General features: G+C 37.5%; 1 protein-coding gene across 4 annotated transcripts in view; it reads right to left on the reverse strand.

Moving 5' to 3' along the window:
* The window catches only part of grik4 (glutamate receptor, ionotropic, kainate 4), a 546,157-nt gene that overhangs the window by 174,091 nt on the left and 355,488 nt on the right, over nt 1-16,578 (reverse strand). For all 4 annotated transcript variants that reach the window (XM_088346500.1, XM_088346499.1, XM_088346496.1 and 1 more), the window contains exon 8: nt 3,672-3,725. In XM_088346500.1, coding sequence (XP_088202626.1) covers nt 3,672-3,725 — 54 coding nt within the window. The remainder of the gene's footprint in view (nt 1-3,671; nt 3,726-16,578) is intronic.

Here is a 16,578-nt window from a genome sequence, read left to right on the forward strand (position 1 = left end):
TGACTCAGTCAACAATTTAAGTGTCATATTTGACCCCGATCTGTCCTTTCAAACACACGTTAAGAATATTGCCAGAACAGCTTTTTTCTATCTTCGCAACATTGCTAAAATTTCCCCTTTGCTGTCTCAGTCGGATGCGAAGATTATAATTCATGCGTTTGTTACCTCCCATCTCGATTACAGTAATGCACTACTCTCAGGTCTTCCGAAGTCCAAAATCAAGAGCCTTCAGCTGGTACAAAATGCTGCAGCGAGGCTTTTAACTAAGACAGGAGAGTTTCATCACATTACCCCGATTTTAGCTAACATGGATTGGCTCCCTGTTAGTTTAAGATGTGATTTTAAGGTTATGTTAGTATTATACAAAATCATGCATGGAAATGATCCGTCATATCTTTCAGATTTAATTTCCCTCTATGTTACGGTCCGGAGTCTTCGCTCTGAAAACGCTGGTCTACTAGTGATCCCAAGAGCCAAGAAGAGAGCCACAGGTTCGAGAGCGTTCTCCATCCGGGCCCCGGTGCTGTGGAATGCTCTTCCCCCTGAGATCCGATCTGCAACCTCAGTGGAAATGTTTAAATCTAAGCTCAAAACACACTTCTATTCTATAGCATATGAATAACCTATATTTTATGTTGACAATATCAGGAGATGGTGTCATGATAGTCTGTAATTTGCAATAGTCTTTGATCTGTATAGCCCTTTGAGACTCTTTGTGATTAAGGGCTATACAAATAAACATGACTTGACTTGACTTAACATGAGGCCAGTAAAAAATAAAATAAATGATTAAGAATAAAACATTTAATTTTAAAGGGACAGTGTGTATTATTTGGCCACTAGATGTAGCTGTATTGTGTAGTGCAATGGTCACAAACATAGTGCCAGGTCCACCACAGACTCATTCCGCATGATGGGACATTGTGATTTTCTCGGCGATTTGATTTGCCAACTGACATGATGTTTAAGTGGTTGACTGAGCCTATTTTAACACTAATCTCTACTAATTACAACTTGATAAAACATAATACTTTGTTAAACATATAGTACTAACATCATAACTTGTTGTTTTCGAAATTTATATCAAACTGGTAGCCCTTAGCATTAATCAGTAACAAAAAAGTAAGTCTCACTTGAAAAAGGTTGGTGACTTCTGGTGTAGTGCAACCGTAAACACATGATAAAAAACACAAGAAAGAGCACAATCTACGGAGACTCAAAGGCTCGTGTTATGAGGAACAGATGCTAATTTCTCCACTGACAAATATTCCTATGTTTTTATGACAGTTCATGGATTTTGCATTATTATTTGTTCTGTTTGTTTAATCAACTACGTTGTTTTACCAATAGGAGGCGCTAAATAATACATCATGCCCTTTAATCCAAAATAAAGATATGGAATAAAGAGTTACCTTGAAGCCATGTTGACAGCTAAGCCCTTGACCTCTGCAAAACCCCACCGCCAAAACTTCCAAAAGTCAAGATATGCCGCGTCAAAAGTAAATGAGGTAAAGAAGGCAAGGAAATAATCAAGTACTGCAAATGTCAACGCTCAGCATATTGCTTATTTTCAATCACTTGAAATTCGACTTTGCATAATGAAGCCACGGTGTCGTTTCTCTCTCAGCTCCCGTCTGACTAAAGTCATCCCTCTATCTGATTATTGACGCAAACAAGGAAAAACAACAACCTCAACAATCCGTTTTTGAATACGCATTTATACAAACGACTTGAAGGTATTCAATGTGATTGATAGGAAAGCAAAAGGCAGTAAAGGTGGGTGATACTGGGATTTTTTGTATTAATCCGATCCGAGTAAAAACAGCGTTTTATCGATCGGTATAATCTGATACCGATGCTTTTTGCTTGGAAATGTCATGATCATTAAATAACTGAACACTTCCCCCTTGAAAAAGTTAATACTAAATCTAATTCACCCTGGTCATCCTGAAAGGTGGATTACCACTTGTGAAGTCCCTTCTCAAGGTTTCTCTTTTTCCTCACGCTGAGGTTTTGAGTTGTTCCTTGCCCGCATGTTGGTTTAAGATCAGGTAATTTTCTAATTGTAATCCTGTGTAGTCCTTTGAGACATTTTTGTGATTAAGGGCTATATAAATTAATGTGATTTGACTTGACTTGAATTCATAAAGGTTTTTAGAAACTAAATTTTTGAAAATTAAATAACTACAATAAAAACTTTATATAAAATTAAATATAAATACAGTGGTATCTCTTTATACCAGCACCTCTAAATACAAGAATATCAGAAAAGTTTGTATAGGCAAACAAACTTGGGCTCTCTATACAATGGGAAATCCAGTTCCTGAGCAGTCCCAAAGGCTACAACAAGAAACCTGCTCGTGACTGCTTACTACCAGTAACAGCTCATCCAGTTTGCACATGCAAACTACTACAGGTATTCAAAGCTACAGCAACTTCCATCTTATGTATAAAGCAATTGTTAACATATCAACTAGTCTCTCAAATTTACTTGTACAACTCCAGCAATTTCTCCCCTTATGAATGATTGCAAATCCTCCATTTTAAGCAATAATAAACCTAATATACACAGTGTAGCACCTGTTTACTCACAGTAAGACAGAATTTGTAGAATACCGCGACAATTTTAGCAATCGACCATGTCGTCTGCTACTAAAAATAGAGACAATCAGGATAAAAACCGAAACTAGAAAGACAGTCTTTTTGATTCATCTCAGTCACTCTTAGCTAAAATGTATGCATAACCTTTGAAAACACTATCAACATTATCATAGTGATAGTTGTAATAGCTATACAGTATAGATCCCCAAACAACGATCATTTCCAAGTACTAGCTCAGTATCGATAATCTCGATATTTGGATCACAGGTAACACGCATATCTTGACAAGTATTTAATCTGTCACTCTTAGCTATAATGTATGCATAACCTTTCAACCCTACTATCATCATTGTCATAGTGATAGTTGTGTAATGGCAACACAGTATAAGTACTCAGATAATAACATTGATCTGATCCACGTAGGAGCTCAGTATCGATGATATTTATATTTGGATCACGGGGAACCAGCAAAAGTTTACAAGTATTCAATCAATCACTCTTAGCTATAATTCATGCATAACCTTTAAACCCCACTATCAACGTTATCAAAGTGATAATTGAAGGCAACACAGTATCGATCCTAAGACAATAGTTACAATCTTATTAAAGTACTAGCTCAGAATCAATAAAATTGATATTTGGATCACAGGAAACACATATAAATTGACAAGTATTCAATTCCAGTCACTCTTAGATTAATGTATGCAAAACCTTTGAACCTAATATCACTGATATCATAGTAATAGCTGTAATGGCAACTCAGTATCGATCCTAACCCAGTATTATCGATCATAACCTATTACTTTTTTAGTATTGATAATATCGATATTTGGAGAACAGGGAACACACATACGTTGATAAGTATTCAATCTCAGTCACTCTTAGCTATAATGCATGCATACACTTTGAACCCACTATCAACATATAGTATAGTGATAGTTATAATAACAACAAAGTATTATCGATCCTAAGACAATATAATCGATCTGGTCCAAGTACTAGCTGAGTATCCAAAAGATCAATATTTGTATCTATCTCCCCACCTTTGAAAAGCAGCTTGTTTTGCTTACCAGAGAGGTGAAGATGTACGTGTAGTAGACTGAAAGCATTCCCAGCTCTGCTGCCTGCACACAAAGGAGAAAACAGAAGTATGAGGACATGAGAAAGAAAGTGAAAAGGAAAAAAAAAAAAAAATCAAAGTAGAAATCCAAGGTTTGGAGTCTGAACACGAATGGCCGGGACAAATCTGGAAGCAGAGAGAGGCGAGGATATGTCGAGGTGAGAGGTCGGTGAACTGGCGCCCGACTCGGCGGCGCGCTGATCAAATCCCGCTCTTGATGAGAACAGACATTTATCAGACAAGGGCTCTGGAGTGGGGACGGGGGGCGCAATTACATTTCGCCGGTGAATTAGTATGCGGTTTGACAAATGTCTGACAATTTGATTAAATCAAAGTCACAGCAGAGTGCGACCGTGAAGGAGATGGTGAACTTTTCAGAATGGCTGCCAATATCAAAAGCATGTATCGGCATACTGTGATCGGGTCGGACTGTGCATTTGCTATCATTCTGCAAGAACGACCTTGACAGACTTTCACGTTGCCTGTATCGACACAAATTCCCAAGAAAAGTGTTTCTTTGAATTGGGCGAAGTGATTGGATAATCAATTTCTATCGATTACTCTAATCATTCTTTGAAGCAATTAAAACAAAATAGAGTGCGCCACTTGGCCGTAATCAGCCCAGGCGCTGTTAATCCTGTCGAAAGTAGCACCTTGTCTAAAAAAATCGTCCCTTAGAAACGATTGGATGATTTGTTGATTTTCAAACATTTGCTTGACTGTGTTGAACTGATTGTTGATGTCTAGAGCTGCAACAACTAATCGACGAAATCGATTAAAATCGATTAATAAAAGTGTTACCAACCAATTAAATCACAGATTTGTTTGTATCACATGATTTATGAGTAACTCACTACATTAAATCAATGCAAATAAGAATGCACACAATTGAAATTTGTAGTACCACTTTGATCCGACTGAGGGCGCCATGCCAGCTTTAAAAAAAAAAAATCTTTCATTTTCAAAATATTTTCTTATTAACGTTGAACATACCAATTAAAATGGACCTGAAAGTTTAAACTTTATAGTGTTTGACTGTTTTATCGTGAAACAAAGGTAACAATTTTCAAGGAAACATAGAGTTCTGAAGAAGTAAAGCGAAACTCCCCAGAAAAAAAGTAAATAAAAAAAAGTAAAAAGAAATCCAATAATAAGGACATATTTAACTCTACACAAGGGGAAGATTATATATTTGTTTATGTAAGCAGAAGCTCCCCTACTTGAGCCATTCGACTTACGCAAAACGGTGGGTACGAACATTTTTTTCGGAATGTCGAAAAATATCTGGGTGTTGCTGTAAATTAGGTTTTGTATTTTCAGAGTAGAGGACAGTACTGTAGTGCTTCTTTCCGCCGCATGGCGCTGTGAAAGGTCACAGAGCATCGACCCTGAAGAATAAATCTGGCTTCTACTTCCTGGTTTGTGTATAACAACGTGTACTGTATTGCTAGCGCACTAAAAAGTTTGACATTTTTATTGTTTAATATCTCATGCATCCATTCAATATGGTTGGTGTAAAGTTTAAAGAAGAGGCAAGCCGTTTCTTTTGAAACAAAAGTGGAATAAGAAAGCTTGATGCTGTTGAGAAAATGGTCGGAACGCTTTTTTTCTGCCACATTTTACCACGGAGGAGGACCTCTTGAAGCACATCTCCCAAAAGTAAATTAAACCTCATTTTATTTGTCTTTATAGAGCGTATTATTTTATGAAATGTTTATTTTTTAGTAAAAAACAATACAGGTTACTTAGACAAGCCTTAAACATACATATATGAACCATAAACATACAAAATATAGCACTAAAGGAACTTACGAACAAAATCAACTTACGAACGATCGTCCAGAACCCAAGTCGTTCGTAGGTCGGGCAGAGTCTGTATGTACAGTATTTTTATGTTTTCTCAAAACATTTGAGAAGTGGGTTTACATCTTTCTTATATTTTTTGTGAATACAAAAATTGCTACACAAAAAATGAAAGTTAATTGACAAACACAGTTGCCTAAGTTCTACTTACAGTAGAAATTATGCCAACCACATTGTTTTTTTCTGTCCTAATGGTGCCAGGCAAGATTCCAACCTTCGTTTTGTATTTTTCTTATCCTTATTTTTGTTTTGTGTTCAACTCAAGTTTTTTTTCCTGTAGATGGTTCATAAAGAAAACTATTTAACCCGAGAGCGTGTGTGACTCGGTTAAAGTACGTTGAAAACAATTCACTCTTACTTGTTGTGTAGCCATCCTTGAAATCAGGTAAACATTTTTTTTTATCCGTTTCCTGTTAAAATGGTCTAAAAGTTGTATGTGATGCTTCTAAAAAGTGAGAAGAGTTTGATGGAATAAACCCACTTCTTAAATTCACCTGTTCAATCACTCATTTCTTCAAAATATTTATTGACCACCCAAATTCGCCACACTCGAATTGGCTCAATATCAAATTTCAATATATATATATATAGAGCAATTGTGAATTGGCCCAGACCCATCCTTTGCTGGTCTAATTCATATTGACAACTGGAAAATGAATGAATATACGTGCATGCAATATGCCTATTACGTAAATCAAAATTCAAGATAAACATAGTCAATGCTTTTTTTTGTCATTTGCCACTGTAGCAAACACGTTCCTATTTCTTCTTTATTTCTCAGCAAGCCCGTGTTGACGTTGGGGGGAAGGAAGCTTCGAAAACCGTGAAAAAAATGTCACTACAACAAAGAAAAAAATGCTAGATGGAGGCGATCTCGTCTTAGTTCTCAATGAAAATGAATCCCAGTGATAGTGAATTATTCTTTTTAATGCTTGTGTTACGAGTTCATGAATGGGTAGGCAAAAGAGTGAATTACGGTCGAGTCATTTTAATCTGGTTCGGCGTCAATCACGTTCCTGTGTTTCCTATTGAGAAATTCCAAGCATTTTTACCCAAAAGGTGAATAACAACAACAACAAAAAAACCATTATGCTTTTGTCAACTTTAAGTTCACATAGTTTAGCAAAAATATCTTAGAGCCATCATGACAGAATAGAAGTCAGAACCAGAAATCATGGCCAGGATAGCTGAAACCACAGCTGCACTTGCCAGACTTAAACCCAGGGGAGGGACAAGAACATGGCAGTAAAATCAAAGATCAGACTCATGCAAGCGTTGGTTACTTCCATCTTCCTCTACGCTTGCGAGACATGGACTCTCACAGCAAAACTGGAAAAGAAAATCCAGGCCATAGAGTGCGCAACACCAAAAGAGGGCACATTGGACCCTGCGAAGAACTGTGCGCAGACGGAAACTTCAGTAATATGGTCACGTCCCAAGATCATCAGGACTGACCAAGATAATTCTACAAGGCTCAGTCCAAGGGGGCAGGAAGAGAGAAAACTAAATGGGCCGACAACTTTAAGGAATGGACTGGTGCCAACTTTGCCACGACTTAAGAACAGGCCAGGGACAGTCAACAGTGGAGAAGGCTGTCCAGAGTTGTGTCCTTGTTGGCAACCCAGCGGCTGAGAGGTTAGCGCGCAGCCCCAGAGTGCGGGGGTACAGAGTTCAATTCCAGCTACTGGCCCTGTGCAGGGTTTGCATGTTCTCTTTGTGCCTGAGTGGGTTTCCTCAGGGCACTCAGGTTTCCTCCCCTATCCCCAAGACATGCATGGAAGGTTGATTGCCGGTTCCAAAATCGTCCCTAGGTGCAGGTATAAATGGATGCATGTCTATGTCTATGTTTTCTCCGAGATATGGCTGGAAGCCAGTTCAGGGTGCCCAATACCCACTATGTAGGGCTTCAGGACCCCCCGGCCTTCCTGAAGATAAGCTGTGAAGAAAATGGATGGTTAGAACGGAATTTATGTTTGACAAATGTAAGCAATAGTCATACTGCTTCTGTTATAAATTTAGCGAACAGTTAGCAAATGCTAAATCTGTCTAAATCTGTTGCTGCATGTACAGCCAAATTCAATGGACTCATTGTGATCCAACTGTTTTTCTATTCAAATTTTGGAATTTGTAATCACAGTTTTTATCCCCTTGTATTCAACATACTACCTTTCGGACGTCCTACCTTTCGGACTAAGGTCTTCTGATAACCACATTCTGCTGACAGTTTTGGCTACATTTACTTCTGGCAAAAAAGTTAAGAAACATTTATAACCATGGCAGTAAAGCAGGTAGGACTGATCCAATGCCCAATATTCATCCTAGGCTGCTATGTGAGAACGGTGACATAACAAGGAAAAATGGAACAACATGGACCGTGAGGCGCCAAGGAAATAAATAATGCTTCCCACCCGGCTTTGGACCGCCGCCATGTTTTGTCACGCCCTATTACGTACTGTCACAGTTTGTTGCCGTTTCATTACCGCTGACAGATCATCATCGAAACAAGCCAAATTCCTTGTTTTTCGATTATTGGTAGAAACAAAGACATATATATTAATTCAAAACATTTTTAGGGATATTTGGAAATATTCTGGAGAACTATTTAAAAATACTTGTAGAACTAAAACATGATTGGCCACAACTCGACTTTAAGACAATTTAGCCTGAATTCTTACTTGTTTTAAAATAAGTTGTTTACCATGACATTTTAAATATGATCTATACATTTTTTTGGTAGAATTATTTTGAGGGTAAATATGAAAAAAAAAATATTATTATGACGCATTTTATCTTTTTCATTTTAATGAGAAGAAGGTTTATTTAACACTAGCCACATTTGATACTACTTAATTAATTTTATTTTCAAAATAAATTTTGAAGAAAAAAGGATCAATACATTACATTTTTCTTTTCTTTAAAAAAAAAGAAAAATCTTGTTCTTAAAATTGGCAATATTTTCCACCACTGACATAAAATGTATATTATTTTTGGGGAAACGTTTGGATAAAATACAAAAATAATCAATTTTAATCTATACATGTATTATTTTTATTTTCTTAAATGTAAAATAAATATATGTAAAATTAGCCAGGTTTTGTACAACTTTGGTAAAAAAATAATCCAAAATACATTTGAAAACAAATAAAAGACAATATTTATCTTTCTATTTATAAATTAAGAAAGGTGAATTTTAACATGACCAAAATGTTCTACCATTAGATAAGCATATTAGTGTAGAACAACAATGAGAACATTTGAAAACATTTGTTTACTATTTTCATTTAAAATAAAAACTACGTTTGCAAAAAAATTAAACCAAGATAAATTTAAAGACAATTTGGAAAATAAAACGCTTTCATTCAATTTTAACAGAAAAAGATTCTGAATCCCCTCCTACAAAAAAGAGAAAAAAATAAATGAGAACTATTGAAAAAAACAATTTGTTTTTGATTTTGATTTTAAAAATAAGAAAAAATGTACTATCCTTAAAATTAGCAACATTCTACGATTTTTTATTATTTTGGAAAAAATGTTCTTTTTATTTTGCAAAAAACACATTTTTTTCTAATTTATTTTATCTTTTCAATTGAAAAAAAGAAAACAATACATACCTAAAATTTGCAATAAAAATTGAAAATCAGATTTTCAAAAGTAATTAAAAAAAAGAAAACGTTATTCTTAAAATTAGCACCATTTACTACCATTGGGTTAAGATTTTTACTATTTTTGCTGGTTGAAAAAAAAAGTAGTACGGGACATTACAAATTCCTTACACGGAAAGCAGTGATCCCTTGCTTCCATTTTAACAGGCATCCCCGTAAATGTCTTGCTCATTGCTACCAATACTAGGCAGTCTCTATGAATGAATGATGATGAAAAAGAGAAAAGGTTACAAAGGCACTGAGAAGACTTTCCACTGAGGGCTTTAGTTGCTCTTTGGTCCGAGGTTGTCAGGGTTGCTATAGTGAGCGGATGACCGCTGATGGCATCTCGAACGCTTGATTGAGGAGGAGACGACATCCGCATAAAAAAAGCATGAGAACGGAAGCAAATGCCGCCTCTTTCGACTCCATTACACGTCCACTTGACGTCACCTTCAATCTGGACCACTATCCATCCGTTGTCGAGCTCAAATAATGAGGTGTGTATTAATTACTGAGGGGCCATATGCTGCCGCCAAACATCCTGGCTTCCCAAGATCCTCTTTGTGATGCCACCGGGTCCCTCTCGGACATTAATCTTCCATCGGGCGAAGCGTCATCATTTTAAAGTGTCCGAGGTGTTAATAATGTACCGAAAGGTTAATTATCAGCATGTGCTAGAGAGGGGAAAAGCACCTAAGGATCAAACTCTTCTGTTGTTCCCTAACGAAAAAGGCTTCATCAGTTTGCTCGGCACAGCTATAATGATGAGCTATTTTACGATAATTTTTAGGATAGGATGAAAGTACCAAAGTTTATTTTAAGTAAATGGAAAATAAGCATGGGGTTACGGTCAGTTTCGAACAAAACTACTAGCCAGGCTGTGGCAACATTCTGCTAAAACCTGTTCACTTAAAGCAAACACATGCTTCCTTTTTCCTGACAATCTGTATGAACATCTTTTTTGTCGTGTTACATTGTCTGTTTGTTGGACTTTTTATTTTGGGTAATGTGTAATAAAGTGGCGGGCCGTGGATTTCACACCTAGGCCTTTAGTGATGCCATGTCTGAATCAGCACAACCCTCAATAAATATTTTAAAGCTATACAAAATTCACTGCAGCTTCAGCTGCAACACATAAAAAGCATCACTAATAAGCACTATTATTAAGGAATATATTCACTATACTCACTAAGAATCAATTATATTTCTATACAAAACCCATCCTCTCCTTTACTCAAGACTGTTCGAATCCTGGCTCCTCCGTGTTACATGTCGAAGTGTCCTTGGGTAAGACACTGAACCCCTAATGCCCCCAATAAGCAGGTTGGCACCTTGCATGGCTGCACAGCCGCTAATGGTGTGTGAGTGTGTGTGTGAATGGGTAAATGTGAAGCACATTGTTAGGCGCTTTGGTAAGTCTTCATTGACTTGAAAAGCGCTATTTAAATGCAAATCATATCATTTCATTTCAAGAAGAAATTATTTACTCTGTCGAACAGATTATCAGTGCATTTCAGTTCCTTTAAGAAATTATTTTTTATTACCATCGAATGCTGTCATATTTCTGGCATAAGTTTTTATTCTATTTAGGGCTGAAAAAAAGGCAGTTTGACAGAAACAGTGCATATGGGGATTTTTCTTCTTCACGTTATTGTTGTGGGCAGCACGGCAGCACAGTGGTTAGCGCATGTGCGGCACAGTTCAGAGGTCATGAGATCGAACTTTACTGTGTGGAGTCAGCATGTTCTCCCCGTGTTTGCATGGGTTTCCGCCGGGCACTCTGGTTACCTCCCACATTGCAAAAACATGCATTTCAGGTAAATTGGCCGGTACAAATTGTCCCTAGCTGTGAATGAGCGACTGAGTTGTCTGCCTCTGAGCGCCCTGCGACTGGCTGGCCACCAGTTCAGGGTGTCCCCTGACCACTGCCCGAAGATAGCTGGGATGGGCTCCAGCACCCCCGCTACCCTACTGAGGATAAGTGGTGCAGATAATGGATGGACGTTTTCTTGTGATACTTCTGTTACAGTCCCCTAGCCAGTCATAGTTTGTGAAAGTTAGTTTCGTTCTAGATGGCCACGTGGTTGCCAACTCAAAATGTAATTTGCTAAACCAACTATATTATTCACAATTAATATATGCCTCAGGGCCTGCAATAATTATTGTGAAGGCCTCTGGGTAGATCTCTGACCCTGGCAGCAATTAATATAAATGTTTATAAAAGCCACACATCTGGAAACAGCACAACCAGGGCAAATTAATGAATTGAATTATTTTATAAATATTCATGGACAAAATATAATGAACATCACCTGATTTTGATATGTTTCAGGCCTTCAGAATAGGCTTTGGAGGCCCTGATGGACCACCACTAGTATAATCCATCTATTCATCCATCTATTTACTGTGTCGCTTATCCTTACTAGGGTCGCGGGTGGTGCTGGAGCCCATCCCAGTTATCTTCAGGCAGTGGGAATGTGATACCCTGAACAGGATGCCAGCCAGTTAAAGGGCACACAGAAACAAACAAACACCCACTTACTCATTCTGGAACAATTCAGACCAGCTAAATAACCTGACATGCATCCTTTTTGAGAGGAAACTGGAGTGCCCGGAAGAAACCCACCCATGCATTGGGAGAACATGCAAACTCCGCACAGGGAGGCTGCGGAATTAAATCCTGGACCTCCGCATCGTAGGGCTGCATGTTAACCACTTTTCCACTGTGCCGCCACTGGTATAATAATAGTTTATGATAGTTAATAACTCTCATGCAAGATATTCTGAAAGTAAAGGCGGTAAAGCCCTCCAAAACATCTAGAATTCTGAAAAGACACCAAGGTGCCTTCAATGTGTATTTTATTAATCTAGGTCCGAACTGATACTTTGCAATCTCTCGGTATAGAAAGATGAGTTTAATAGTAAATGTTGTCAAGAGACATACATACTCGATGTGAGTGCAATCCTTTTTAATTGAATTGTCCTTATTGTTGTTGATAACAACATTGTAAACATTGTTCGCAACAATATTAGACATGGCATGTGGGCAAAACACAAAATAAATACACGAAAGCGAAAATAAGAATAAATATGTCGAAAAAACAATTCTGTAATACTTTGCAAGATATACATTTTCGCAGTTTTGCAGTTTTGTTTAGGGTGGCGATGGCCCGGAAAAAAAAATGAGCGTGTTAGTCCTTGTTTCAAGGGACCTGGAGAGCCTCCCAGAGGGCAACAGGTCAAAGAGGTGGCCTGGGTAAGAAGAGTCCTTCATAATGTAAATGGATCTGCTGTGGTATCGCAACCCGGCAATGTCCTCCAAACTTAGCAGAGAGAAGCCAATGGTATTTATTTTCTGGGTTCTCTTGATTACTGTATGATTTGTATTGCCTTTGACATGTGTTTTCTATTTTAAGCAAAATAACATTGGGATGGGCGTTTTTTGGGGAGTAGTGCCAGTCTTTGGTGACATCCAGTGGATATATTAAAAACTGCAGGCCATTGTTTTACCTGATGCGGGTAATTGTTCTCTTGTGCTTCTCTCAGCATTTTAAGCTTTGGCTCGTGCGCCGTATGTTTGACACCCCTCTATTAATTTTTTGTTTTTCTATGTTACGCTGCCTCAATTCCACTTGCTTCTTTTATATAGGGGGTTTGGGGGGTTTCTTGCAGACTGATGACGCCATGCTTCTTAAAGCCATGCCCTTAGCCCAAAGTGCACCCATTTATCTTTCTTGTGATATGAGACAGCAAATGGATTATGGCAGTGAAAAAACATACATTACTCTCTGTAGTTTCTTTACTCTTTTTGTCCCTAGAAAATCTCGGGAAATATGACGCATACCTTGACAAATCAAAATTTGTGTAGAACACTTTTTTTCAGGGTATTCAGGAGCACCTCTATATAATAGCTACTTAATCCTGTAATGGGCCTAAATGTCCATTCATCCATTATCTGCACCGCGAAGCCTCAGTAAGGTCACAAGGGTGCTAGAGCCCATTCCAGCTATCTTCGGGCAGTGGGCAGGGGGCACCATGAACTGTTTGCCAGTTAGTCACGGGGCACACAGAGACAGAAAACTCATTCGCTCATTCACACTTAGGGACAATTTGGACCGGCCAATTAACGCGACATGCATTTTTTGGAATGTGGGAGGGAACCAAAATGCCCAAAAGAAAGCACAGGGAGAACATGCAAACTGCACAGGAGAACTCGATAGGCCTGAACTAAATGTAATTGGTATGTAAATTAAATGTGACTCTTCCTTTGTGTAAAGTAAATTCTGAATTTGTTAAAAGTTCAAGTCATAAAGATTACAGTTGCATTGAAAATATGTGACTACAAAAATAAAATATGCTATAAATTAATGGAAGTGGTACCTCAACATACAAGCTACACTAGCGATGATAAATTTGAGTTACAAGATGTCCTCCGAGCAAAAATCTGTTGGCACATTGTTGGTTGGTGTAAATAAGTCTGCAAAGACTGACGTGCTGGTAGATCCTCATAATAAACTCACATTTAATTTTGTGAGTACATAGTGAATATTGAATAAAATACAGTCAAATATCACGTTTTCTTTTGTTATGTGTTATACGAGGGTTGTTGGAAACAACATAGCCTATTGTATTTCTCTAGAAGAGAATAAAGTACTTCGGCCCATTACTGCTGGGTTTTGTATTTACAACGCACACGTTGTGGATAAGAGAAGCTTGCCGTTTACCTTAGAGCAACGCTGACTTCAGGAATTTGGCGCCCGACTACCAAACATGTTTTATACTCGACTCCATTGGTACCGCATTGTTTTCCTCTTGAAAGTGCCCCCGCACACAAGGCTGATGTTCAATAATGGAAATTACGATTACTCGTCATTTCATTTTCATTTTATTTTTGTGGACTACTTAAACATATTATTGATCTACAATTGCTGGGCAGAATGTTTTTTACAATTGTGAGAATAAATAATAAGCCCCAATGTTTAAAATGTAGCAAAAAAATAGTGCCATGAAGCATGGAATTTACAGTAATTTGAGTCAACTTTAACAATTTTGAGAGGTCGGGAATTGATTAATATTATTATTTTTTTTAATAATCATTGGTCGAAAACTGTGTATTATCTTTCACAAAAGTGGAATCCGTAACTAGGAGTTGATGGCATGCTTGTCTCGCTGCTACGGGCACCCAAAGAGACCAAAGCTAAGTGTTTTAAATGTGGAAAAAAATGTGCGAGACTCCCGATTAGTATGCATGATGGAGATACAACTACTGAGACATATTTTGGGTCCTTGCTCAAAGCATTGAGTCGTCACACCAGTAAGAGAATTGTGTGTTTGTGTTTTGAAGAAAAGATGATGCCACTGTGCGACTTTCTATTATTTTTTTAACTCGAGTTTTCAGCATTGTTTTTCAATTGATACTACTAGCCATGTAATTAGCTTCGTGCTACCGATTAATGGTAGTTACAGCCTCTCTTGCCTTATCATTACTCGGCTGGTACAAGGAGTTTGTTTGTGTTTTGGAAGAAAAGACTATACAACTTTTTTTCTGAATCAATCTTTTTAGTGATTGTTTGCGAAGCTAAACTATTCGAGCTAATTGTTCCTTGAGTCACTCTTAGTGTTTGGTCTTGATAATGCAATTGTTTTACATGGACCCATTACCGAGGACAACGTAATCTAGTAATTTTGATTTTCGCATGAAAACCATTCGTGTGTGTGAAAGAGAGTGGAATACAAGTTGTCAGGTGGGCTGCATTCCTAATTTTAGATATGAGTTGTGACACTTTGTATGTGAAATATTTTTATTTCGGACACAGGCAGGAACACTTTGTCTACTTTTTGACCCAAAAAAGGTTTCATTGAATAACCTCATAATTGTCTCATCTTCCCTTTTAAAGATGTGCACTGTGGGGCGGTTGAAAATCCTCCAATTAAAATCCTTGGGCAGAGGTTAGTTTGTGATTTAACATATGTAACATACCAAAGATTCTTGTATTTAAATGTACAGTGAAGAAAATAACCCTTCCATTTTTCTATTCCTCCCACTTAGAAATCATGGAGGGGTCTGACATTTTCATTGTAGGTGCATGTCCACTGTGAGAGAGATAAACTAAAAAGAAAAATCCAGAAATCACAATGCAGGATTTTATTCACAATTTATTCGTGTGATACAGCTGCAAATAAGTATTTGAACACCTGTGTATCATCTAGAATTGTGACCCTGAAAGGCCAGTTAGTACGCCCCATTAGAAGTCCACCTGACTCCATGTATCATTCTGACACCTGTCTACCCCATACAATCAGTAAGACTTTAACTTTTAACATGGCGAAAACCAAAGAGCTGTCAAAAGACACCGGAGACAAAATTGTACACCTCCACAAGGCTGGAAAGGGTACGGAGCAATAGCCAAGAACCGTGGTGAAAAAGGTCCATTGTTGGAGCAATCATTAGAAAATGGAAGAAGCTAAAGATGACGGTCAATCTCAATCGGAGTGGAGGTTCATGCAAGATATCACCTCGTGGGGTCTCAATGATTCTAAGAAAGGTGAGTAATGGTGACTGTGCCAAGATATTTCCTGCAGTGTGTGCAAACCTGGTACGTTTGACCTATGTCGTAAAAAACAAACGATACCGTACCAAATATTAACATTCATTTTCTCAGGTGTTCAAATACGTACAGCTATATCACACAAATAAATCATTAAAAAATCATGCATTGAGATTTCTGGATTTTTCTTTTCAGTTTATCTCTCTCACAGTGAATATGCACCTACGATGACAATTTCAGACCCCTCCATAATTTCTAAGTGGGAGGAATAGCAAAATAGCAGGGTGTTCAAATCCATATTTTCTTCACTGTAAATGGCATACACTAATACTTTTTTCTTCTTTGATGAGGAGATATATAATGATCTCTAGAAAAGTTTGTTCATTCTGACTACACTAAATATTAATACAATATATATGTACTTGTTGTTTGGAATTAGATTGCAGCTTAACTGGTAACTAGGTGTTTATTTATCCAACACAGCAGTTTGGAATAACTAGAAGGTCTCTTAATCAGCTGGTCTTGTGTTCAATTAATGTAATTTCCACAGTGTGTCTGTCATAAGGTAATTTTATGAAGACTTAGCAAACAAATTTAAGCCTAAAGCGCGGAAAAAACAAAATATTTAATACCCGATGTAAACACTATAAAATAAATCACGAATAAGCTTTTAACCAAAACGTAAGTGCGCTTACAACCAATTTTTTCAATATGATGTAAACTTATTTTAAAAATCTGCATCAGAGTAAAGGCTTTCAAATATACTAGTAGCCAAAAACACAATTTTATTGAGTGGTCGTGA

This window comes from Urocampus carinirostris, chromosome 10 (genome assembly GCF_059441175.1).
Source record: "Urocampus carinirostris isolate Australia breed hairy pipefish chromosome 10, RoL_Ucar_1.0, whole genome shotgun sequence".
Taxonomy (NCBI): domain Eukaryota; kingdom Metazoa; phylum Chordata; class Actinopteri; order Syngnathiformes; family Syngnathidae; genus Urocampus; species Urocampus carinirostris.